Raw genomic sequence first — 25,823 nt, 5'->3', positions numbered from 1 at the left:
AAATCTTTAACACAAATTTAGAAAGGAGCATTTATTCTGGAAGGTTTTATTATTTTTAGGAATCATGTGTTCTGCAGACTTTTGGGGATTGCTGTTTAAAGAGTGGATGATGAAAATTTTTTACTTTTTAAAATAAATGTTTTCTCATCGTTAAAACTTTGATCAACGAGAATGGTAAGCTAATTGAGACAACAAGTAATAAACATCAACAAATTGTAAAATAATCTATTCTGAGAATATTAATTGAATATTTTATATTTTATAACTTGATTATGAAGCTTACTGTGCTTCCACCTAAAGATGCCACTAACCTATCAAAGCACAGCAAGAAATTCAAAACAAGCATCAATAATGTAAATCCTCGGAGATTCCAGGTGACTTCTCACCATCAAAACAGTACCCTTCAGTGCTGAAAGTGTTGAAAGAGTGTTCCAAAGGCCCTAAGATCAGGTGGGCTTTAATATTTTATTTATTTATTTATGTATTCTTTTTCTACAGGAGGAAGGGCACAAATTTTGCAGAAGATTACAGCAGTAAACCAGGCAAGAGGGACATTTAATCTCTGAGTTGGTTGTTAAAGCATACATGAAGTGACTGTAATACCTTTTGGACAGTAAGTGTCTCAAAACTTTTCTGTATGAAGTATGTTTTAATATGTTATCCTTAAATAGGCTATAACAGCCAAATTCAGCCTGTACATGCTTCATACTTCAGATTTTATTTGATGTGCCAGTTTTAGACTGGAACAACTACTACAATCCCTTTTCCATTTCATCAGTTCTCATAATTCTGAGAGCAACGGATAAATCATGTAATAAGTATTATTACTGTATAAAAAAATATACTTTTGAAGCAAAGTAACCTCACCCAATTTTTCCATTTAAGTTGGAAAAAACATCATTTTAAATGATGTTGGATGCAACATACATCATACCATGTGCTAAGAAAAACAGAACAAGGGACATAAATAATATCTGTGATATGAGTAATACCATTAAAAAGTTACCTAAAACTAAATCAGAAATTACATCAAACAATATCATAATTGGTTGACTCACTGTGTTACAACTTCTGAATACATTAAAAATTTTTATGTTAAAATATTTGACATAAGGAGGGAAGAAAGGATGAAGCCTCTCTATTCTCTTCTTCATCAGGAAAAAGGATGTGTTCTTATTTCAAGTTAAATGATTCAAGTTCAGTTATAATCAGAAAGCTAGAGTTCACACAAATGAAATATCAAGATAGATTCTAGACTGTCCTTTTGACTTTAAGAATGTCCTTTAAGTCATGTTGAAACTAAAAGATGCCTTTTTCTTGAACATATTTTTGTTTTGTTTTAGAATAGATACATGTGCTATGTTAAACAAACACCCACACTCTTTAAGTCAGTCCTTGCAGACTTTGTTGCAGACTTTTGCTTCTGCCCCAATTGCTTTTGTGTGGATGAGCCGGTGAGCTTAACACAAAGTGCTTCAGTCCATAAAGCAGCAACTACTGCTATCAAACACAAAGGTGAACTTGGCCTGGCAACACTCCAGAGGGACAACACAACACTGCCAATTTAAAGGGGTTTTGAACAATCTGACATATCACCCCATTGCCTCATCCCTGAATATATAAATAGAGATTTTTCAGTTATTTCAACCCTAATTTCTACCCTCAAGTTATTACAGAATTACAGAATTTCTAGGTTGGAAGAGACCTCAAGATCATCGAGTCCAACCTCTGACCTAACGCTAGCAGTCCCCACTAAACCATATCCCTAAGCTCTACATCTAAACGTCTTTTGAAGACTTCCAGGGATGGTGACTCCACCACTTCCCTGGGCAGCCTGTTCCAATGCCTCACAACCCTTTCGGTAAAGAAGTTCTTCCCAACATCTAACCTAAAACTCCCCTGGCTCAGCTTAAGCCCATTCCCCCTTGTCCTGTCACCAGGCACGTGGGAGAACAGACCAACCCCCACCTCGCTACAGCCTCCCTTGAGGTACCTATAAAGAGCGATAAGGTCACCCCTGAGCCTCCTCTTCTCCAGGCTGAACAAGCCCAGCTCCCTCAGCCGCTCCTCGTAGGACTTCTTCTCCAGGCCCCTCACCAGCTTCGTTGCCCTTCTCTGGACCCGCTCAAGCACCTCGATGTCCTTCTTGTAGCGAGGGGTCCAAAACTGAACACAGTACTCGAGGTGCGGCCTCACCAGAGCCGAGTACAGGGGGACGATCACCTCCCTAGCCCTGCTGGTCACACTGTTCCTGACACAAGCCAGGATGCCGTTGGCCTTCTTGGCCACCTGAGCACACTGCTATGCAGAACCACTTCATATTAAGAAAAATTTAATGGCTAATCAATGGCCAATAACCCAAAGGAAGACTGCTCTGCTTAGACTCCTTTGCCAAATCTCTTGCCTCCCCATCTCGTCAGTCTCCTTTCACATGACTGCTGTTTTTTCATATATCCTCTACCACTGCTCTGTTCTTGCGTCCAACAGTTCTTCCCCTCACACCCACTAAATACAAGTGCCAGTTCATTCAGTTCCTTTCCTCTTTTCCAGTCCTGTGCCTGCTTTGTTCTAGCCTGCAGACTGATCACCTTCCTCTACCAACCCCACACAAGGTATGCCAGAAACCCTGTTAGCCACCAAATCTGTAAGATGCATACAGAGAAGATAACCAGTGGTTGACAAATCTCACAAAACCTTTTGTATGGCTTTGATATGAACAACCTCAAACATAAACCTTGATTTATCTTCTGGTTGGATCCCATGGCTAATTAGCTCAGTCTGGATGGATTCTCATAGCCTACTATTTCCACTACTGGCAAGATGTGCCCCAACATACTTCCTTCCCCTCTACTCCTCCCCCCACTCTCACCCCAAGTACCAACATTCAGTAATGTTAATTCACATGCAGCTACCATTCCTATTTATATTGTCTTCTAATTAAATCCTCACACCATATCTACAACAGTAAATGAAAGATGAAACAGCAGAAAGATGAAACATCATTATTCTGCTGTCTTCCAAATTTGCAGTCATCATGACTACATGCTTTTGTAATGTTTTCATTCAAATTTTCTAAAGCAGTGATCTAACTGAAAAGCTTTAACTGATATCTTTGCTTATTTGAGGGTTCTTAATGGCCTTTACCCTCCTGTTTGTGATCATATTTGAGTAAAGAATTTCATTCTGCAGTCATGAAAGTCCATGCTTATGCAGAAATGCTCAGTTTCTATGAAATGACAATGTATTTCATATTTGGGCATACATTTGCTGGGAACCTAAAGCAAGTCAGTAAGGTGGAGGAACCATTCGGTGACTGTTCTTGAATTAAAGCTTTACCATCCCGTCCCGTTCTAGATTTGTTCTGCAATCACAGTCACATATTCCTACGTAGTCATTGGTATGAAAATACTAGTTTAAACAGGTACTCAACAAAACAAAAAAAAAAGACTACACAAAAACAGAAGTTCTACTTAATGCATAATGCAGGTTGCAATCCTAAATTATATAAAAAGGTGAAAACTATAAAATAATATTCACAGAACTATTTTGTTAATCCTTAAAATGTTTTCCAGAATAATTCTCCTTTTCCAACTTCAAAAGTGAAATTCTAAAATATGTTTTGTATAATCTCAATTTCTAATCCCTAAAAAATCTAAAATGATCTAATTTAAAAATAAGATACAATAAAATAAAATAAAGTATAGATAATCCAATAGTAAAACTTTATTTTCAGGCCAGATGAATCTCTTCACCCATAAACAGGATTATTTTACCTGAACCAACTGATTTTCCTGTGCCCACGGTATTTGTTTTCTCTTTAAGCTCTATATTTTAAAATAAATCCTGCTGGGATTAGACATATGATTAAGTTACAGCAGAATAACAATTTAGGATTAGTCAACTGATTCAATAACTGCCTGTGGCACACTTTTTGATTGCAGCAAATTCTAGGTAATATAACTCATTTTACCTCTCTTTTACTGTCAAAAAACTGAAATTGAAATATTCTACACTTTAGGGCAAGTAGGATATGCATAAGCAGTATCCAGGGAACTGGGTGATGCATGAATTCTCATTAGACTATAGTAATTCAATCCTGTGCTTGAGACCTAGATAATTTAGGCATATTAACCCCATTGATTTTCAGAGTAGACAGTTTCCTACACCACCTCCCTCTCCTAGGTGTTACAACTGGCTCTTTCCTTATTTCTTCTATTTTTTTCTCATATTCATTTATGATTGAAAAACAATCAATCATATTGATTGTTTTTAGCTAGCTATACACACCCCAATGCCCAAGATCTTTGATCTATCTGATTATTTGACTATATTGATTATTTAATTATATATGGTATCAGAATCTGGCCAGAGAGTTTTCAGGAAAGTTCCAGGAAATATTAGTGCTATATTGATTAAGAACAATTTATTTGCTCCTGTATAAACTCTTTTTTTTTTTTTTTTCCTTTCTACTTCTTTTGTAAAACTAAATATTCTTAGTTAATTTGCTAGTTTCAACTTATTCAAATGAAACAGCAATCTTTCAACTCATAATGTTCCTTCAAACATTTATTACCACACTTATTTTGACAATTTGCTTTTAGTTGCTGAGCGGTTAATCTGAGGGAGATAATATTTTTATGTAGGAGGTGAAAATAATATTTCATTTTACACCTGATGCTTAGGCTACTCCAGGCTACTATGAAGTCAAGTAAAATTTATGAGAAAAAAAATAATCAGGGATTAAATATTAAACATAGATACCTGAGGGGACAACGTAAAGAAGATGGGGCCAAACTCTTCTTAGTGGTGGCCAGTGATAAAACAAGGGGTAACAGGTATAAATTGAACAACGGGAGTTTTCATCACCACATGAGGAAGATTTCTTTACATTTTGGGTGACAGAGCACTGGAACAGGCTGCCCAGAGAGGTTGTGGAGCTTTGGTTCTTTGGTTCTTTCAAAGAATCTCAGAGAGGTTCTTTGGAGCTATTCAAAACCTGCCTGGATGTGATCCTGTGTAACATGTTCTAGGTGACCCTGCTTCAGCAGGGTTGGATTAGATGATCCCTGGAGGTCCCTTCCAATCCAACCTCAACTATTCTGTGATTCTATGATTCTGTGATGCACTCCCAAAGATAATGTATTTAATGTATTTAAAACAACCCACTGCTGAAGGATTATTATTATTATTTTTGTTTTTGTTTTTATTTTTAAGAAAGTTATAGTAAGGGTGGAACATGTACTAACTAACAATCAACATAAAATACAGAAATCTTGACATGAAAATCATTTTGGGGAAAGAGAAAGAAATCATTGGTACACAGGATTGAACTTCAGTTCCACTACATTAGTGCTGTCTGATCAAGAGAGAGACTGTTAGTAATTATACAGAAAAAGCAGATATATTCAACAAATATTTATTTTATAATTTATCTAATTTTGGAATGGAGCAGCAAAATATGCTTGTATCATATCAGATGCTAAATTACCATCCAATGTATCCTACCTATGAATCAGAGGGCAGAAACTTTTCTAAACAACAATCCTAAAGCCTTAGCAAAATGTCAGTTCTGCAGATTGATGAAAAAAAAAGACTACAAATAATAAAAAAGAAAAAAAAAAAAGAAAAAGAAAAAAGAAAAAAAAAAAAGAAAAAGAAAAGAGAAAAGAAAGACCTAAGCCATAGACGAGTTGTGGATTCTCTTTCCTCCAAACTCTTTGAACAAGAGCAGATGTTATCAGGAAAACATGACTTAGCCAAAAAACATAGTGTATTGGAGTTAATACCTGGATGAAATTAATACCTTATATTCAAGATTGAAAAAGATGGTCATATTTTTCTTTCTTAGGAGAATCTTTATGAACTGAAAGGTCATATAAAACTACACAAAACTGAAATCTCAGCTGTATTGTGATGACATGTGTAAGGAGAAGCCACCCTAATTTTTACACTGCTAGAAATTAAAGAAATTAAGTATCCCAAGATACAAACAATAAATTCAAATGTGTTTTTACTCTGAAGAGTAATATGAAATCATATCACACTGAGGAGCGTAATCATTAAATAAAATTACATAAAAAGGTTAGATTTAGTCCTTAAGCAACAGTACATTTAAAATGGCAAAATATCTCTAACAATACCTGTTCCTCCTACTTCTCTTTGCATGCAGCCCCCAGTAAAGTTTTCTCCTGGTCATTAGCACTCCAGACTCTTTAGGAAGCAGGTCAGTCAAGTTTGCGTGGGCATTCACAGAGGATGGAAACTTCATACTGGGGATATGTTACACCTCCGCTCAAAGATCGTTTTTAGAGGTTTCATGGATTTGGCTGGACAGCTACAGTTAAGATTAATATTGGAAGAATAGTTTAGAGCTACAAATTCTTAAAATGTTCATCACAGGGAAATCACATTCATATAGTATAATTGATTTCGGGAAAAAAAAAAAAAAAGATTCTGCTAATGTGGAATTGATATAATTAACAGGTTTTGCTGTATTAAACTCATCACTGAATATAGTAGGCTGTTTTACTGGTCAAATTTCTTCTACAAAAGGAGTTTGTTCACTATGGGACACCAAAATGCTGATCACTGTACAACATATGAGGAGTGACATATTCCCTGCTCCAAGGCAGTGTTCTGACATACGTTCTCAACCTTGCTGCAGTACAGTCTGACAAACTGACAAAATGTTTACTAATTTTAATGGATCAAGATCTGTTCTCTGGCAAGAACTGGTTCCCAAAACCAAAACCATCTGTATCTTACACACTGATTTGCTCTTCCTCACTATTCGTTCTTGCAACAGAAGGCAATGGGATACTGAGGTCATGACCAAGTGGAAAGACTGTTTTACTTAGGTTAATTATTCATTAACATAAAAATCTGACAACATTAGTGCTTTGAATGGATACTGTGGAAACAAAAGCCATTCCCTCCAGGAGTACAATGTATAGACAGTGTATATACCAATATATACCAATGCTTTGCCATGGTATGTTCAATCCAACATCATAGTTACAGGCTGCTCTACTAATTACTGTAGGCATGCAGTAAGCATACAGAATGATAGGCACACAAAAATTAAAATAGGGATTTCAATGGTAATGTTTTACCATACTGAGAGACCATTAGCTCGAATTCCAATATGAAGCAAATAGAAAGACCACTGACTTAAATAATAAAAAGAGTCATACTCCTTTATCTCCTTCCTTGATTTTTAGTCCTTTGAGTTTACCTTTTTAAGTTGGTCTCCTTAACTATAAGGATGTTTAACAGAGGTTATGTAATCTCACTTCTACAGTAGCTGATATTCCACAAAAGAATCCCATACCTTTACAGTATACCATGACCTTTACAGTAACATACTAGTACTTGGAAAAACTTTTATTTATTTATTTATTTATTATAAACAAACTATACTCTGCCTTTAAAAACAGACTCTATCCATGAATACACTGAGTAACTGAAATATACTATTTTTTTTTTTTTTCCCCCAAGGAAGATACAGAATTTGGAGACTTGAAATAAAAACAAAGAACTAAAAATATATCTGAAATATGTGCCACTGGCTCTGCTTTTAAAAAAGCTTGTATTTATGATTGCTGAAGTGTGAAAGTTTCTACATGGGTAATTTTCTTAATAGAACTTGAAGAAATATGGTAGAAAGAAGCAACTTCAAGGAATAAAAGAACATCAATCATATGACTTAACTTTTCAATAAATTCAGTGTGTGCGAAGCAAATATAGTTGTGAGGAACTTCACAAAAACCGTTGCTGTGGTTTAACCCTGGTAAGCAGCTAAGCATCACACAAGTTTCCATTTGCTTCCCCCACTTCCCATGGGATAGGGAAAAGAATTAAATGGACAAAAACTGAAAACTTGTGGGCTGAGATAAAGACAGTTTAATAACTTAAAAGGAGGGTAAAGGAGAGGGGAGGGAAGGCAAAGAATAACAAAACCAAGGAAAAACAGTGATTCAAAACACAATTGCTTATTACCAGATGACTGATAATTGGGTAGGCCCTGAGCAAAGGCAACCATGCCATCCTGCCCCCAATTTTTTCTTGCTGAACAGAGTAACCCTTTGATCAGTTTGGGTCAGCTGTCCTGGTTGTGTCCCTTCCCAGCTTCTTGTGCATCCCCAGCATCCTCATTGGCATGACAGCATAAGAAGTTGAAAAGTTCTTGACTCATTTTAAGCACTGCTCATCAGTAACTAAATCATTGATGTGTTATCTATGTCATTTGTGTCATCACAAATCCAAAACATAGCACCATACAAAATCCTATGAATAAAAATATTCTATCCAAAACTATCACAACAGTTCTCTTTACAGAAATGCTGCAGACAACAATGAAAAGATGGAACAAATAAGACATTAATCAGGCAATGTAATAACTGCTTTGTTGTCCTCTCCCACTCCCCCACATAAAAAAAAAAAAAAAAAAAAAAAAAAAAAAAAGAAGGCCACAAGCAAGATAATGAAAATACGGTTAACTACTAAACACCTAACCATTTCTTGGAAATGGCCTGGGTAGTTAATCAAGACATTAATCTTGAGTTTAATCTACAGTGTTGTTTTATCATTGTGTTCTATGATAACAAACCTAAATGCACACTTTCTCTGATTGTAGCATTAACACTAGTCAGTCATACAATATATGACAGGGTAATATTAACAGGCTTTTTGCAAACCTTATGAAAGGCAACAGCAGAATGAAAATTACCTTACAAAATTATTACTACAGCACTTCATAATGTGCGTGTTGACTACAGATGAAACAGTAACTTGTCACACTTCTTTTTGTTTGTTTGTTTTACAATGATACTACAGTATAGATGACAAAAAAATAAAAATAAAAATGAAGAACCTGTTTTCTATTAAGTTCTAAGAAGCCTGTCACTCTGATGTTACAAGTCTTGTTGTGAAACAGGAAGGAGGAAAGAAAAATAATGTGAATATATTCGTTTAGGACAGGTGATAAATGGCAGACTGAATATATTTTTCAGAAGCATAAATGCAGTATATCTTGTCCCAGCTATAAGCTGCCTACAGAGCTCTCTCCAGAATAGTAAGGGGAGAGAGTAAATGCTGCATATTTCAGTCTGTACTCATGATGATCCAATGATCTTAAATGTTTTTGCATAAGCCACTTGCTTTGTTGCAGGTATTCTTTTAAAAATTCAACGTGTAGCTATGAGATCATACCTCAAATGAAAGAGTCAGCAGAGCTAATTCAAGTCAAATTTTCAGGGTGCATCCATTATCATATAATGTATCTACCTTGATATACAGAAATGTTTCCATGGAAATGATCATTTCTAAATTATTGTGGCATATGCTTGTCTCCTTTATGTACAGCTGGATGTTTTTGTGCACAGAAATGGCATTTTGCATGCAGAAGAGCAGCTGTCCTCTTTACAAGGATATGTAGGGAAGGTTACTGGAAACATTTCTACCAATACTGTGGTCTTGCAAACTTTAATTTGCTATATTGACTGAGAATCTTTAAGAAATGTATTACTTTTTTCAACATAAATATTTTTTAATGTTTATTCGCACTTCTAGGCAACCCATAGTTCATGAAAAATGTATTAGGTCATTGCCTTCCTAATGTAAGGTATATCAATGATATTCTATCCTTCTTCAAGTTTTGTCCATATGTATTCACGAATAATACCATTTAATGCTCAGATATAAATTCAAACCAATGTCTTGGTGTCTACTTAATGTTTAGCATACTAGGGTCTGAAGGTAAGCTTTCTAAAATATTGTTCCACTACCATTTCCTTTCAAAATGCGCAAGACCTCTTATTAGATTTTAAGTCCTCTAGGCACAAAAGTTGTTTTATATGTCCTTCTGTACACTTTCAAAGATATGAAATGATAGCCACAATAATGAAAAAAGAATATGAGGAGAAAAGGAAAATAAATTTAATAATTTAAAGAAACACAAAAAAACTATAACATTTAATACTATCTCATCTGATTCCAACAATTTTTTCTTGATATATAAAATTTTCAATACAATTTTGTGCTTACATGAACAATTGTGTAAGTCACAAATATTAACACAAATTTATACTGGTTTTATATCATATTTTAAAATTTATAAATATTAAAGATTCAAGGGCTTCATATGATTTAAGACACTTTTAGGATTACTTAATATCTGTTGCTTCTGAGTAATTTAGATTTGTGATAGACAATGATGGGAGATGTCCCTAATTTTCAGTATCGTGCAACAAAAATTGCAGCATTATGGCTTCTAAACATGCTGCTATTAAAAGCTGAAATTACTGAAAATATAACCACTCTGTTAAACAGTATTTAACAAGACAGAGAATCTTAGTAACCATGATTCATTTTCTTTCTTGAAATCATAAACTATAGAGAAAGTTTTTAGACTTGAGGTGGGAGGGGTAAGTTGTCTCTTTTTTTTTTTTTTTCCCCTAAGTAGGCAAAAGAATACTTTGGGGAAAATAATTTAAATTGACTGTTGCCATTATCGTTATACATAGCATCATATTTTATTCCAATAACTAGTAGCCAGCTTCCTCTACCTTCCATCAGAAAACTGATGGAATCCAAAAATAGAAAACTGAAATTAAAAGTGAAAGGGTTCTTATTTTTCTAGTTTTTCTCTGTACAGATGTTCCTGGCCACCTTAGGAGACAAGATACTCAGACATCTCTTATCTTATCTAGTACTTAAAGTATTACAATTAGCCTGAAAATATATACATGAACAATTGCATTGAACTTCACTCCTGTTGAAGATATCCTATTCAAATAGTGCTGTGTGGTAATGAATCTGAGCACATAGCAAGAAAATACACATAGTCTTTTGGTAACATTACTTCCTTTGATTTAGGTGTTCAAAATGTTTTAAAGATAAATAAGGCAATATCTGGGAGCTGGAATGAAATAGGAAGAAAAGCACTATATATATGGAGAGGTAAATGTTGTGCAAACAGGAAGGTATTACTAATAAAATGGAATGAAATGGGAAAGAGATTCTTCCACCTTTTTTTTTTTTTTTTCTGTCAAAAAGTCAGAAAACATTATTTTACAAATATTAATTAAAACTAACAAAAATATATTATGCTTCTTATTGATATTTCATCCGTCCAGGCCCTAGACATACCTAATCTACAAATGAAGTACCCAGCTACTACATATGCAAATTAAGGGATAGGACAGAAACTTTTAAGTAAATAGTGTCATAAAGCAGGCAATCTCACTCATCAATTGAGACGCCAAGATAATTATTTTATGTTCGCTTAAATACACTAATCTTAAGAAGGTTTTCTCTCCACCTCTTTATGATTTTAAGATACATAAAGCAGTCAAAGAGTTTTAAACTAAAGCAATTTATTAAAGCACTAGTATGTACAGGAAAAATCAAGCAAAAAATAATTTTAACTTTATTTTAACTTAATAATTTTAACTTAATTTGAGAAGCCTTAATTACTTTCTGTAACCAACATCTTCTTCAAATGGATTGTTATTATTATTAATCTTCCGTTTGTATTTTAGATATCTTTAAAGGTTAAACCAGTTAAAACTCTAGCTAGATACGTTCTTTTCTCATAAATAGCTTAATTCAGATTAATACTCATAATTACCCTAACTAAGGTGAATACTTCCATATGTATTTTATAATGTTTAAGTACATGTTGAATTGCAAATTGAAAAAAAAAAAAAAAAAAAAAAAAAAATATTTTTTTTAGCCAGTATATTCATTCAAACTCTTCTGCATAAAGGAAACCTTATAATTTCCCTTCAACTGATGTGCAGACATCTCTCCTTTTTATAGACATGACTCCCTTTGATAACACAACTAAAAAGTAAGACATCGTAAATCCAAATAAAAGTTTATGCAAGTTATGTGCATAAAAGGAATATTATTCCATGTTCTGAGAAATATGAATGAAATCAAAGCAGATAGACTCTTTTTCCTCAAGCCATGATCATAGGGCTGTAAAATAGCTGAAGGCCCCATCTCAAGCAGAGTTTCCCATTGTCTGGCTGAGATGGTAGGATCATAAAAAAGAAATTTGCTCAGCACATCTCACTGGCTTTTCTCAGAGTGTACAGATCACTCATCAAAGTTGTGCTTGGCAGAGCCCCAGTGTAACAGTGGTCTCAAGCTTATGTGTAATTTTATGCATGTTGTCAATTTTACTATTTTCATTATGGTAACACATGTTCTGAGAAATTCATCCAGCATTTTAATGGACAAGGGACCATTAAGAGGTGACTATAAACATACTATTTTTCTATAAATTTAGTGCAGAGATTTATATGCAGAATGAGATTGTCCTGAAAATGCTCTATAAAACTTTCCCCAGGTCCACAAATTAAAAACAGAAAAAAAGTTGCGAAGCAATTAATTTGGGAAAAATCAAGCCGTTAATGAAACTGGGGGAGAAAAAATGGTATGTCACACTACAGTATTTGTGGTTACCAGCAATATAAACTATGTAAAGAAGTATTCTCTAAGATTTTAAACAATTTTCTTTGAATATATTTGTTTCAATCCACAGTTTTATTTCCCGAATGATAGAGCTAAAGCTCTAACCAGAAAATATCAAGTAAAATTGACAGAGAATCTTGCTTTTATTATTATTATGATTATTTTTACCCAGTTACTCTACTGGTCATAGAAATACCATTGCTTTTGACTTATACTAGTATAAGAATTCTATATTTCCAGTAAAGGATATAAACAGAAAAGTAGCACTGAGCAATATGCCATCTGTCTTGCTACAAATGAAAACTACAACACATTAATCAGTCCCAGATTATACTCTCTTGTGCTCAGATTCTAATAAAGACAGTCATAACACAAGCCAGTTATCTACACCTGTATGAGGTGAAGGATACAACCTTCATTTTATTCAATTATCAAAGTATCTTAACTTTGAGTCTACTCTTTTCATAAACACAGAAAGACTCCCAGGTAGATCAAGTGGAATTATTTCATTTTGTATTCTTTAAAATGGAGTCACTTATGACTGACTAGAGTCATAACCTTACTGCATTCATACAGGAAAAAAAAAGCCCTCTATGATCTGTATTGCAGAACAGATTTCTTACTGTAGTGTCTCAGTACCATTCAATATGGATCACTTGCATTAATCCGAGAGTCAGATAAGATGTCATAGTAAGTATAAAAGAGGAAGAGTACACCTTAAACACACTGGCAAATGAATGTCCAAAGGAGGAAACATTTCTACTTATCTATCATGAAAGCTGCAGCATATATACATATCTATCATAAAAGCTGCATGTTCCATCAGTAACAGGGAAGCCAGTTTTATTGTCTACAGTAACCATATCAAAAAGATGGAATAAAGTTTACAAGTATTTTATTTTATTTTATTTTGTAAGAAAATCTCCTGTTAAACTATAGACATATAGAGTCGTTCCTTAGTGTTTAAAGAGTTTCAGTCTTTAATTCTCCTAGAAAGGATCATAACATTGCTTTTAATGAATTAATATATATATATTTTTTTTTCAGGAAAAAGATAGAAAAGTAAAGTTGAAAAACATTTTAAAATCTTAAGGTTATTTTATTCTTTTATTCATTTTCTTTCTCTGTTAGAACCTGCCCTAAGTCTTGTCACATTCAAGAAATACATGCTCAACTTTGCTTATTTATTTAAAATAACTTCACATACATATTATCAGAAGATCTGATGGTCAGTGTGACTGCAGTCAGTGATGTTACAATAAAAATGCTGGGAAAAAACCCTCTGTGTGACCCTAACCAGTGATTCTTTTCTATATATGTAAAGAAAGAAATAAAAGGTAATATAAGAAAAGAAAATCCTTTGCTATAATTCATTTGCTATTAGATTTCACTTTGTTTTCACTTTAATTCATTGAAGGTGTAGATATTAAACAGACCACTCAAATAAAAACTTTAAAGAAAGTACCAGATGCCAAGCTTAAACCACTTAAATTTTATCCCAGTTGTCAGTATAACTTATAGACATTGTATATTAGCATTACGGCAATGCAAATTTTAATCTCATGAAATTAATTTTTAAAATCTAATGATTTTCAACTTGTGATCTGTGGGTCTTCTAAGTGTTTCTAAAAGGTAAATAAGAAAAAAATGTTACAAACAACACTATTGTGAGGAACTGGGAAGATTTTAAGCATCTCCAGGGTAAAAAAAAAAAAATAAAAAAAATAAAAAATAAAAAAGGTTTTCAACCTTATGTTCAAACTCCCTTTTGAGAAATAGCAGGACTACATGAAGCACTTAAATGTAAATAAATGCAAAAGTTCAGGTAAAATCTCAAACTACACAACTAAAATTTATTTTCTTTAAAATCATGAAAACATATGATTTCCCCTCTTCTACATCGTATGTTTTGTGAAAACCTTTTTTTTTTTTTAAAAAAAAAAAAGAAAAAAAAAAAGACCCCAAACAAACTCCAGAGATATCTTACCAATGATAAAAAGAATTTCCACTGCAATGTCACTGACAGTTGTGCTTCGAGTTGTAGACAGCTCATCATGGCCAATAAAGCAAACATTATAAGGTACAGTCACAGCAACATAAAACGTTGCCAGTAAAATAAGCCAGTCCCAGCCAGCTTTAAAAGTGCTAAAATGCAATAAAATGAATTTGGATTTTTTTGCATCTGAAACTTTGTATTCTGGAAATGCTGGTTTATCTACAAAAACATTCTGAAAAGAGAAAAAAATGTAATGAGACAAAACATTAATTTGATCACACAGACATTTTTTCTAATATAGCTTTTTTTTTTTTTTTTTTCCCAAAAAATTACAAAGAAATATGACACTCAAATGCAGGCAAGAATTAAAATTGTAACATATCTTTCAAAAACGCAAACATATTTACATATTATTTTAAACTTATGCAAATTCTTTGATATTTTTTCCTTTTTTTTTTTTTTGAAGGAATTTTTGCTAAAAACAAATATTACAAATGCTGAAAGACAGATTATTTTTCACTGTTAGTGGAGAATTTTTCATCTTGAAAATCTGAATCGAAGAGTACTGTCTTTTAATCTCATAATTAAAATACATCATAGAATTCATACATTATCTAGAAGCTACATTGATATGAAATATCGAGAATTTACCTGTAAAATAAAGATTAAAAATAAATTATAAAATGGATTTGATGTTTCCAAAATATTCAAAAAAGAAAAGTGTCAAAACATGTTGAAGAAAATATCCCGAACAAATTAAATTATTTTCTTAGAAGGAACAGAGATATAGGTTCCAATTCAAATGACTTGAACATTATATCACCAGTTCTATTGTGGGTTTAGATTAGATTTAGATTAATTCACAATCTCTCTAGAGAAGCCTATTTTACAATATTTTTTCTCGTCTTGGCTTCATACTAACATTTTTAACAAGATCTTTTTGTTGCTAACACAGCAACAATAACCTCATGTTTATTTAGATACATGGTTCTGATGATGGAATAGCTTTTGTGAATGTTGGGGCAGGAAGAAGATTAATGAGGAATGGAATAAATAGAATCAGAAGGGGATGGAATCTTGCAAAATATTTCTTCCTCTGTTGGGTGAATTCTGACTAAAAAGCAATGATTTTCTGCCAGACAGGCTAAAGTTTTGTGTACATAAGGACATAATACTGCAAAATGGGAATAAACCTATAGAATGGAATAGAAATTGCTAAAGGCAAAATATCCTTCCTATGCATATTTTCAGAGTTGTGAGAGATTGTTTCAGACTAGGTCTAGCCTGGTCCAGTGGATTGGACAGCTAGCTGGAGAGCCCTGGCTTAGTGGTATGAAGGTATCCAGTTCACATGCCCTGAGACTGCTGTGAATCAAAGCACAATTAGTAAGAATTTCACTCTGATCTAAATTCCACTCTGATCTAAACCAAAATACTGAGGTAGACCCACCATAATATGGCTTTAGAACTGACTGCCTTCACTGTTAGATAATGTCTACCTTTGTCCTGTACCTTGAGTCTTTATCATCTAACAAAGGTCTCTGCATAAAAGACTTCAGTCCAACAAACAAGTTTTATAAATACTTAGCTTTCATCTTCCAGAGTTTAACTAAACCGCTTGCCCTGCTGAATAGCAGCATGTAGTTCATGAACAGTCTTGAGTTACTTACTAACAAAAATCTTGCTCACTGTCATTGTGCCCCCAGTTAATGCTGTGCCAGTAATGAAGAGCCTTACAAAACAATATTGTGTATAGCAAGCTATGATTGCTTCTGATTTCAAAGTTACTAACTATGAATATAAAAAAAGACAACAGCATGACTCCAGACTTAATTACATTTGCGTTGTCTGTCATAACCTTTCTGTCTGTGCAATTCTTTTGAAATACTGATATCTTTGCCTTCTCCATTCCTAGTTCTCATTCATGAAACTGGGGGGCTGAATTCTCATTGTTGCTACCATTGGTCCATTCTTAATCACAAAAAAAGAAGAAAATGTTCCACTTTTAATTTGAATTCAAACCCTTAAAAATAAATGCACTAAATGAAGTAAATGAGTGCTTAATACACACATTTTAAACCAGTATAATATCATCTGCACAGGGATTTTGACAGTACAGGAAAGTCACCAAAAGATATTTAAAAGTCACATTCCTAAAAATATTGCTGCACTATAAAAATATAATATTCTGCAGCTTTTTGTTGTTATTTTTTTACATTTCTTTAACATTTAATATTTTAAAACATTTTTAATATTCTAAAAAATTTAACACTTTAAAACTTTTTTCAGCATTAATCTTTTTCTCTTTAATTTTTTTTTAAATTAACATTTTTTATCATTTACAATTTACACTCAATGAAAGTGACTGTATGCCCCCTGAGACATATACCAGCTGTTTATTCTCATGTTCTTAGTCTAGCAAAGATTTTTCTGATATTAATTTCTAACGTAGTAATGTCTAGAGCAATGTATCTGTACTGCTGCTTAATTTTGGTGACCAATAAAAGGTCACCAAAAAGGAACAACTAGATTTTCAGGGTGTTCATGATACATATCCTTTATCTACTTTTTCCAGGAGAAGAAGAGGACACCATTTCTTTCTTGTGGCACTATCATGGATTTTCAAAGGTGTTTAAATAAATATTTTTCTCTCTAGTTCAGAGATCATGGGATCATCAGCAAATGGAGTCAGGAGACTGACCGTATTTTTCTGGTCTGCTTTGTGACCACATGTCTCTCAGCATCTCAGTCCTCCTTTTTTAACTTACAATTCCTTGACACATTTTGTCTTTTTACTTAAATTTTAAACTTTTTTTATAAACATATAAGAATATAGGCCCTTACTTGAAGTAGAGTTTTTTGTTGCTAGTGAAAAACAAATAAACCAAATATTGTTCTGAGATTTTAAGAAAAACTGTTTCTGAGAAACAGTTCTGAGAAACTTAATAACGGGATTTTTCTGAGGTAAATGAATGTCTGATAGCTAAATACACTGTCTTGTTATATGAAGTTTAAAAATACAATAGTAGGTAGAACTGCACTTAAGTTTGCTTTACTTCTCTTGTTATGATATGATTAGGACATTTCTAAGGTAATTACTGACCTTTTACAACACTTTTTTTTTTTTCTTCCAAAAAAGAACAGTATAAAGAGTACATTAAAAAAATAATAATAATTACACCTACATTATTAATTTTTAATTTGTTCTTCTCTCTTCTTTGTAGGTGTCCAGAGATATGATAAAGGACAGCTCTACTCCGTCTTCGAGCTGAATCAAAATGTGACCCAGCTCTTCCTCTTCCTTTCCATTTTTCTGTAGAACAGAAGTGAGAGTCTATTAAATAAGAAAATGACACTTCAGCCTTTGAGAGTTGTACTATTGACATTTTAGAATTTGCTATAAATAAGATTAAATATACAGATTATACACACCTCTTTATACACCTATATATGCCTTTTCCTGGTTTTAGTTAATATTTTGCAGTTAAAAAAAAAACAAAATCCCTCTCCTGAAGGGAAAATAAAAGTCACTGTTAAGTTTTAAAAGTCAAATGTCTTCACTCAATTCAGACGCAATTAATTCTATCATATGATTTCATAGGTAAGTTTACCAGTTCAGAACACGAAATCTTGATTACTGACAAGCTTCAAGAGTGCCTAGGATTAACCACTTCAAAGCAAGCAAACAAACAAACAAACAAAAACAACAATTTACTTTCTCCTCTTGTGGTTTACTTTACAAAACTAAGACTTGTACTTGGCCTGCATTATATCAGAATGTGTTAATTTGCAAGCTTTCTCATTATTAATATTCAAATTTTAATTTAAGTCTTTTAGATTTCTAATTTTTCTTCCACATGGTCACTGTCATAATCATTTGACTTTTTTTTTTTTTGTGACATAAAATCTATTCAGGTAAAAACTGGATACTCTTCTGAAAAGATTTTATTTTATTTTATTTTATTTCTTCTATTCAGATATCTGTAACTGTCAGTCATGGGAAAAAAATGTTCTTGCTTATACAGCAGTAAATTCAAGGTAACTCCGCTGACTCTGATGGAATTACAGAGAATTGACACCAGGGTAAATGAAAGCAGACATTTTGCAATGTGTCAGGATTCAGGAAAAAAAGAAATTGTGCGAATAAAGGAAGAAGCTGCCTGTCAAACAGGTTTAATTAAAGTCAACTCAATGCATACAAATTAGGGAGAAGGGGGGTCAGGGGGAAAACAAACAACACATTTAGTACAGGCTGAAATTAACAAGAAAAATAGCTACATCTTGAAACCTGCCTATGAAAAGGAAGAAAGATTGGAATTATAGAAAATGGGTGCATTTTTGTCTCTACAAAGAAGCAGCATAAATAAAGAAAAGCTATAAGAAACAAAACTTTCCAAACTTTTTAGTGAAGAATGCTTCACTTCATTCATGTAAGAAACCTCTCAAGATGATGATTTTTTACATGTCAATGAGGAGGAGAAAGGGTAAAAAAAAAAAAAACAAAAAACAAAAAACATGTTAAAAAAGCTGCACTGCAAATCAAAATTAGTGACTTGAAAGCTGTGGAAGGTGGAAGAAGAAGCCCCACACTTCATACTGCAGTTTCCTTATCTCCATTTTCTGTCTACAAAGCATAAAATTGCCAGAAACAAAGAAATGTAAGACAAATTTAGAAAATGCTAAAAAAAAAAAAAAGACAACTTTTTTTTTTCTTTTAAACTTCCATCTCTCAATTATCAAACCATTTAAAACACAAACTAAATTTTTAAAATATTCATAAATTGTGGGTGATTGCAGACTGCTTCTCCACTTCCCTGAGCAAAAAATCTGAATTTCTTGAATTGGGTCTCCATTGTAGGGTTGGATAGCTGTATATATTTTTGCCATTTCAGTTTAGAATCTTCAACACTTTTTACAGGCTTCATTTTCTTAGCTTTCTCAACCTAAATTGTCATGCTAGATGAAGCCAACTCTGCTGCTTTTCCAGGTAGGCAATAACACATGCTTCAGACATGCTATCAGACATGTTGAGAAAGCAACAAACTATCTTAGACCAGGTTTTGGCTAGAAATATTTTCAGGACTCTTTCACCAAATGTTTTGTTCTCACAATTCCTTGTATTTAATACCTCTTAGGTCTTTAACCTAAAAAGCACAAGATAGTCCACCCCAGTATGCAGTGGATACAACAGCCTATGTGCGTTGAGATCCATGCTGAGTCACGTTGCATAAAGCAGGCACAGTGCCTTCAGGTAGAGTTTCTTTGAGTGCTTTCAGCAACCCCGACAATGCAAGGTTCTTCTAGCACAGCAGTCCATTCAAGCAGGTCCTCTTTCCAGAATAACATACAGTATTCAAGATATGGATACACAGTCGCTTTATATAATACCAAAATAATACTGTCAGCTTTGTTCCTAACGGCTCCTAAATTTAGATTTGCCTTTTTCTCCTCGCCTCGCCTCCCCTCTCCTCTCTTTTTCTTTTTTTTTTTTTTTTTTACCCATTGAATACCGAGCTGAAAACTATCCACAACTCCAACATCTATTTCCAGAATGGTAAACATTACTACAAACATAATCAAAGTAAATATAGTCAGGTAAGACTATTTTTTTCCTATGTATTACTGCTGCTGATTTTACACTCTCTGTCCACTCTTTAATAAAAGTTCCTTATAAGATTTTCAATTTCATGTGCCACTGATCTTAAGATATTTTGGTTTAGATGGATCCCATCTCTCCTACATAAGTTTAACATTCCAGCTAATAAGAGTTCTGTATTCCTTAACCTACTCAGGCTGTGGGGCTTGATACGGTACTTAGAATGACAGTAGTTGTATGTTTGCACAGCCAGTTGCTTCTATCACAGAGTGGTTCTCCATATCCAATTCACTGATCAGTATTCTGAAGGAGATAGTTGTTTTTTTTGTTTGTTTGTTTTAATATACAGCTGTTTATTACTGATATTTAAAAATTGTTATGTACCTAACAGATTCACTTTCCTTTCGAAGGATGTTAGACAAAAAGACACCACAGTGAATCCAACCAGTAGAAAGGCACTTTAAATGCTGCTGTTTTATTTTTATATTGTGCTTAAAATCAAAAGGATTTCTCATCTTCCCAAGTACTGTAAGAAATCAGTGTTTTAGAAAAAGCTGTTTGGGGGTTCTGTTGCCTGGCACTTTTATACACTTCTTCCTTTGTGATGATAATCCCGCCTAAATAGGTGTTAAAAAGGATGTTTTGCAATTTAGTCTTAAGTCCCTTTTTAGCTGAGAAATATGGTAATATGTTTTTTAACTCTCTTGATGTTGTTCAATGCCTTTTTTGTTTCTTTAACGAGATTAGCTATAGCAACACAATCACATATGACAATCTCAGAAGTCTTTTCCAAGAAAAGAAACTAACAAGAACCCTTCTCTGCCAATCTTACCACTACTCTCATAACAGCTTGAGAACTCATAAACTTGTCATGCACATGAAAAGCATCAGAAAATGCAAATGCCTTTGTAGCCAATGACATTTTGTTTTATAAAAACATGATATATCAAGCTTACATCAATAGAAAGTGGAGATTTAATTCTTTTCTTGTCCTTGCATTAAAAGTCACAAATTCTGATGGGCTCCACTACGCTTGTGCTGCCTTAACAACACAATACAAAAGAACCTGATTTACTGACCAAATTCAAACCTAACCTATGTCTGCTCTCCTTTGAATCACAACTGAGTAGTCAGAGAATAGCACTGGATATTCCTTGGAAAGCAAATCCGTCCCATACATTCAGAACCATGTTAATCTTGAGCCATAGACTCATGCAATCTACAGTGAGTAACTCCAATGTGACCCAGAAACATTACACTCACTCCATAGTAGACAAGCTGTGGCATGAGGGAGAACATGAAATAGATGGATTTTCAAATAGTGAACCTGCTCAAGCCAGAAATGTTGCACGCTACTGGAAAAAAAAAAAACAAAAAAACAACCAACCAACCAAACAAAAAAAGTCTCATCATCCTTGATATTTTTCTTATGGCATTAATTTGTATCCCTTTGAAACAACTCCATTCACATTTTTCCTCAGGTTATGTATTATTACTAAAAAAAAAAAAAAAAAAAAAAAAGAAAAAAGGAAAGGAGGAAGGGAAGGAAGTAGGGAGGCAGGGAGGGAGGGAGAGAGGAGGGGAGGGAGGGAGGGAGGGAACAAAAAACACCACCACACACAAAATCCAAACCAAACCAACCAACCAAAAAACCTCCAACACATTAGTTAAAAACACCAGCTACATTGGGTGTTTAACTGCCCAACAAGGTGTTGTATAACATACATTACCAGTATGGATCTTTACCACAGAAAGTTTTGCACAGAATTATATATGACATGAAAGATTAACATCTAGTATCTCATTCATATTACATAGGAAAATCGAAAAGATTGATCTGTTTTTACTTAAGTAATCATATCAGAATTATTTAAATGAATAGTAGCAGTCTAGACAAAGATTTCTGAATCATCTTCCAGATTTCAGGAAATCAAATAAACTCACAAAAACCTGCAGTAAGCACAGTAAAAGAGAGTTCATACTAGACTGAAAGTGATTCTCCAGCATTCTGTGGGTGACATAACTAAATAAAAAGCTCAGAAGTGTATTGAAAGGAATAAACAGAAAATCATTTAGACCAAGAGTTTAAATTTTATAAGGCATCTGTAAACCCATGCAGGAGCAGGTGGCACTGAAACATAACTAAATACATGTGTTGATTCTCTTTAGGAAAAAATAAAATGTCTACTTAATTAAAATAGATAATTTCCCTGTGGTTTGGAATAAAACAAGTATTTTATGCATCACAATATCTTTTAGAATGTTAGAGAACAAGCAACCTGCACTTAAATTTAACTCAGAAGAGAACATACTGAAAATATGTGAATGAAGTAGAGTAAAGCAAGGTAAAATATTCTGAGGGTTACATTTTTAAAATGCACACTTAAGTAACCATATTCATGTAAAGTAGTTCCACTGCAGACCAGGACAAAGCCCTGGTCTAAAGGCTGGAGACTGCAAATTTGGATCTCTCAGAAGTATTTTATTTATTTATTTATTTATTTACAGCTTTTCACAGCTTTTGAGTAAATAGCGTGGATTGAAAAGACAGATTTCACCAGCACGGACAAGTCCATAACTGGTTGCTACGTTCTTTTATTATTATTATTTTTTTACAACTGCACAATCTAATTAGCTCCATGGCTCTATTCCATTCTCAACCACCTGATTGTCTCTGCTGTCTTGTTTGCTTGCCAGATGAGGCTGTAAGACTGACTCAGACACACTGCCTATCCTTCAAACAGTATAAACATTACTATATTAAGATGTGATGGACGGACGGACGGACGGACAGAAGGAAGGAAGGAAGGAAAGTTGATTTTGAGGAAAACAGGGTAAGGCAATATGAAAAGATTTTGAACAAACAGGAAAAAAAAAGAAAAAAATTAAAAAACAAACAAACAAACAAACAACAAAAACAAAAACAGAACAAAAACAAAACAAAAACAACAAAAAAAGCAAAAACAAAAACAAAAAAAACACCATAGGGAAGGCCGGTGTGAGTTTTTCTAGGTTTTTAAAAAAACTTTCACTAATTTCCAGGTATTATTCTCCAGGATACACCACATCAGCAGTTGTCAGTATAAAGAAAACTGATACAAACATGCTTTGTTATTAATGACAGTATAAAAGCACTACCATGGCCAATATGCTGCAGGAGGTCTGTTAGTTTCATGACATATTCGTTCTGTCAACAACAGTCAAATGTTCATGGAACTATTAGCTGTATGGTGGATCCAAGTTAGCCTCTAGCCACTTTTTTCCTCTGTTAACTGATTAACTGATTCAATGAGAAAACGTACTTAATGCACATGCCAGCTGAAAAGCTCTAAATATTACAAAATATTTTCAAAGAGACTAATTTTTACACAGAAACAAATGTATGATCTTCATCATTTTAATATTACACCTTCAGAGAACAATAAAAGAAAAGAAGCAATGGTATACATTACTCCTTGTCACATGTATTGGAAAAACTTTTACACAGCAGTAAGCTTAATGATATAAGTTGCTGATTCTTCCATCATGAAGAATTAGGAGGTGGAAGAAAGACACACAAAGACCAGGGATTTCTCTTTCTCTCTACCTCTACTTTGGTTGTTGAAGGGTGTGCATTCCCCCCCCAGAATATATATTTTATATAATATAATATATATATATATATATTTTTTTTCCCCAGAAGCTGGTATTTAGACATATTTCATAAAATTCAGAATTGAAACAAAAATAAAAATCCAAGTAGGTGCATCTTTCTTTGGCTACTTCTAACAATAGACAGATCCAACAGAACAAGGAAGGTAAAGTGATTTTAAGCTATTTCTGTTTCTTAACACTACTGCTTTCTCCCAGGTTTTACCTGAAAAGTTGCAAAATCTCTAATAAAATAAAATACCCCAACTCAAAAAAAAGACAAAACTATTTCATAACTGCATTAAAATAGTTTATTTGCCAACTCATTACTCCACATTTATAAAGCATTATCGCACTAGGGGAAATATAGTCATTTTGATTATGCTACTAAATTTGAAATATACCTTCTAATTTATCTGAAGTGACTATTGATATGTGGTTATACAGAACAAAATTTATTGTTAAATATTTTTTTGCTGGGTTACTACTTATTATTCAGCTTTTTTTTTTTTTTTACATGTCTTTTATTTCCTGATTCTTAAAGTCATTGAGAAACTTTTCATTGACATCCACAAGCAATAGTGCATTTCTGTGCATGAATATAATATTTAGGGCCATAAATTCAATGAATTTAAAGTGCTTCATTCTATCCCCCCTTTTAATTCCATCATAATGGAATGATTAATGATTAATTAATGGAATGATTAATGATTAATTCATGTACTTTACTTACTGATATTTTTTACTCCAAAGTGTTTATTTATTTATTTTATTTCTAATCTGAAGTGGTGGTAGTTTCACACTCATTCATGTTTTACATATTAATTAAATAAATGATTTGCACAGAAGTTGATAATACAATATAAACTTGCTCACTTGGAAGGTTAAAATGAGAATAAAAACACCTGAGTAATTTCTACCTTGTAATGGAAGCAAGAGTTTTGACAAATAAGGACTTGTTTTCTTAATACATTTATCTACAATTCAGAACCAGATCAGTCACCTATAAAAGCATTTTGTGGACAAGACAGTTTTTCCAAATGTAAGGCATGGGAGAAAGAGAGTTGTTTGTTTTGTTTTGTTTTGTTTTTAAAGTTAGTTTAAAGAGCTAAAAAGAGCATAAAAGTTCAAAAACCTGTCTGTTTTTATGTGGTCAATGAAACACCTACAAATTCTCTGATTTCTTCTCAAGGAATTATTTTTTCAGTATATGAAAATGACAGGAGATGAAATAAAACTGTTTTAAACCTTGAAACTGTCTTTGCTACAGCTAGGCAGAACTTGATTTTAATAGACATTATTTATGGAGTCTTTGTAGGACCTCAAAGTTGCTCAGATGAGCCACTGAACTAGTTTCAGTATAGCTGCAAATATAAGTGAATTCTGCAAATGTTCCAGCTACCCTTACTTGTATTTCTTAAGACAGAGTACATGTACAATATACATCCTAGTTCACTTAGTCTCCTAATTAAGAAAATGTAAGACACCAGGCTATGTCTAGGCCTGTGAAAGTCTTAAGTTTATTTACAAGGTTCTGCAAACCTAACTCCCTCTATCTATCCTCCAAAACACAAACCATAACATACTGCACACACAACTTTGAAGATCTCTTCTAATTGGCAATGCACATACTGAACACATTTGTGTTTTTTTCCATGACGTCTGCTGTCAGTCTTACACGTTTGAACTAGCAAACTCTGAAAGGAAAATCTGAAGATATTTTCCACTGTCTGTTCTCAACATATTCCAACAACCAGAAAACCACCAAGCTAAAATACAAAACAGACAAAAAACTCCTACAAAACTCATCTTTTGATAACTTGTCTTTTAAAAATCTAGGGATGCTTGCATGAGTTTATCCAGGAACCAGTGAGTCAAATGGTAGCTAATGCATTTGTTCTCTCATCCTTCCAGGATATTCTCCAGAGTACATGCTGCCTCCTCAACATCTCCATATTCATTTGCTTAAGAATCAGTTTTTTTGTTTTTCTTCTTTTTTTCCTTTTTTTCCTTTTTTTTCTTTTTTTCCTTTCTCTCTCTCGACATGTACTGCAAAGGACATTTCTTCCTCACCTCCATATTTTTAAAACTTTTTAAAACCACCATTTACTTTTAAAACTT

General features: G+C 33.3%; 1 protein-coding gene across 1 annotated transcript in view; it reads right to left on the bottom strand.

Moving 5' to 3' along the window:
* The window catches only part of KCNH8 (potassium voltage-gated channel subfamily H member 8), a gene marked incomplete at both ends in the record, with an annotated part of 182,167 nt that overhangs the window by 77,348 nt on the left and 78,996 nt on the right, over nt 1–25,823 (bottom strand). The window contains 2 exons of the mRNA XM_084306762.1: nt 14,468–14,708; nt 17,662–17,789. Of these exons, the coding sequence (XP_084162888.1) occupies nt 14,468–14,708; nt 17,662–17,789 (369 nt within the window). The remainder of the gene's footprint in view (nt 1–14,467; nt 14,709–17,661; nt 17,790–25,823) is intronic.

This window comes from Netta rufina (assembly GCF_964035555.1).
Source record: "Netta rufina genome assembly, chromosome: 2".
Classification (NCBI taxonomy): Eukaryota; Metazoa; Chordata; class Aves; order Anseriformes; family Anatidae; genus Netta; species Netta rufina.
Note: the sequence above shows the minus strand (reverse complement) of the source record. Positions and strands in the feature narration are given on the sequence as shown.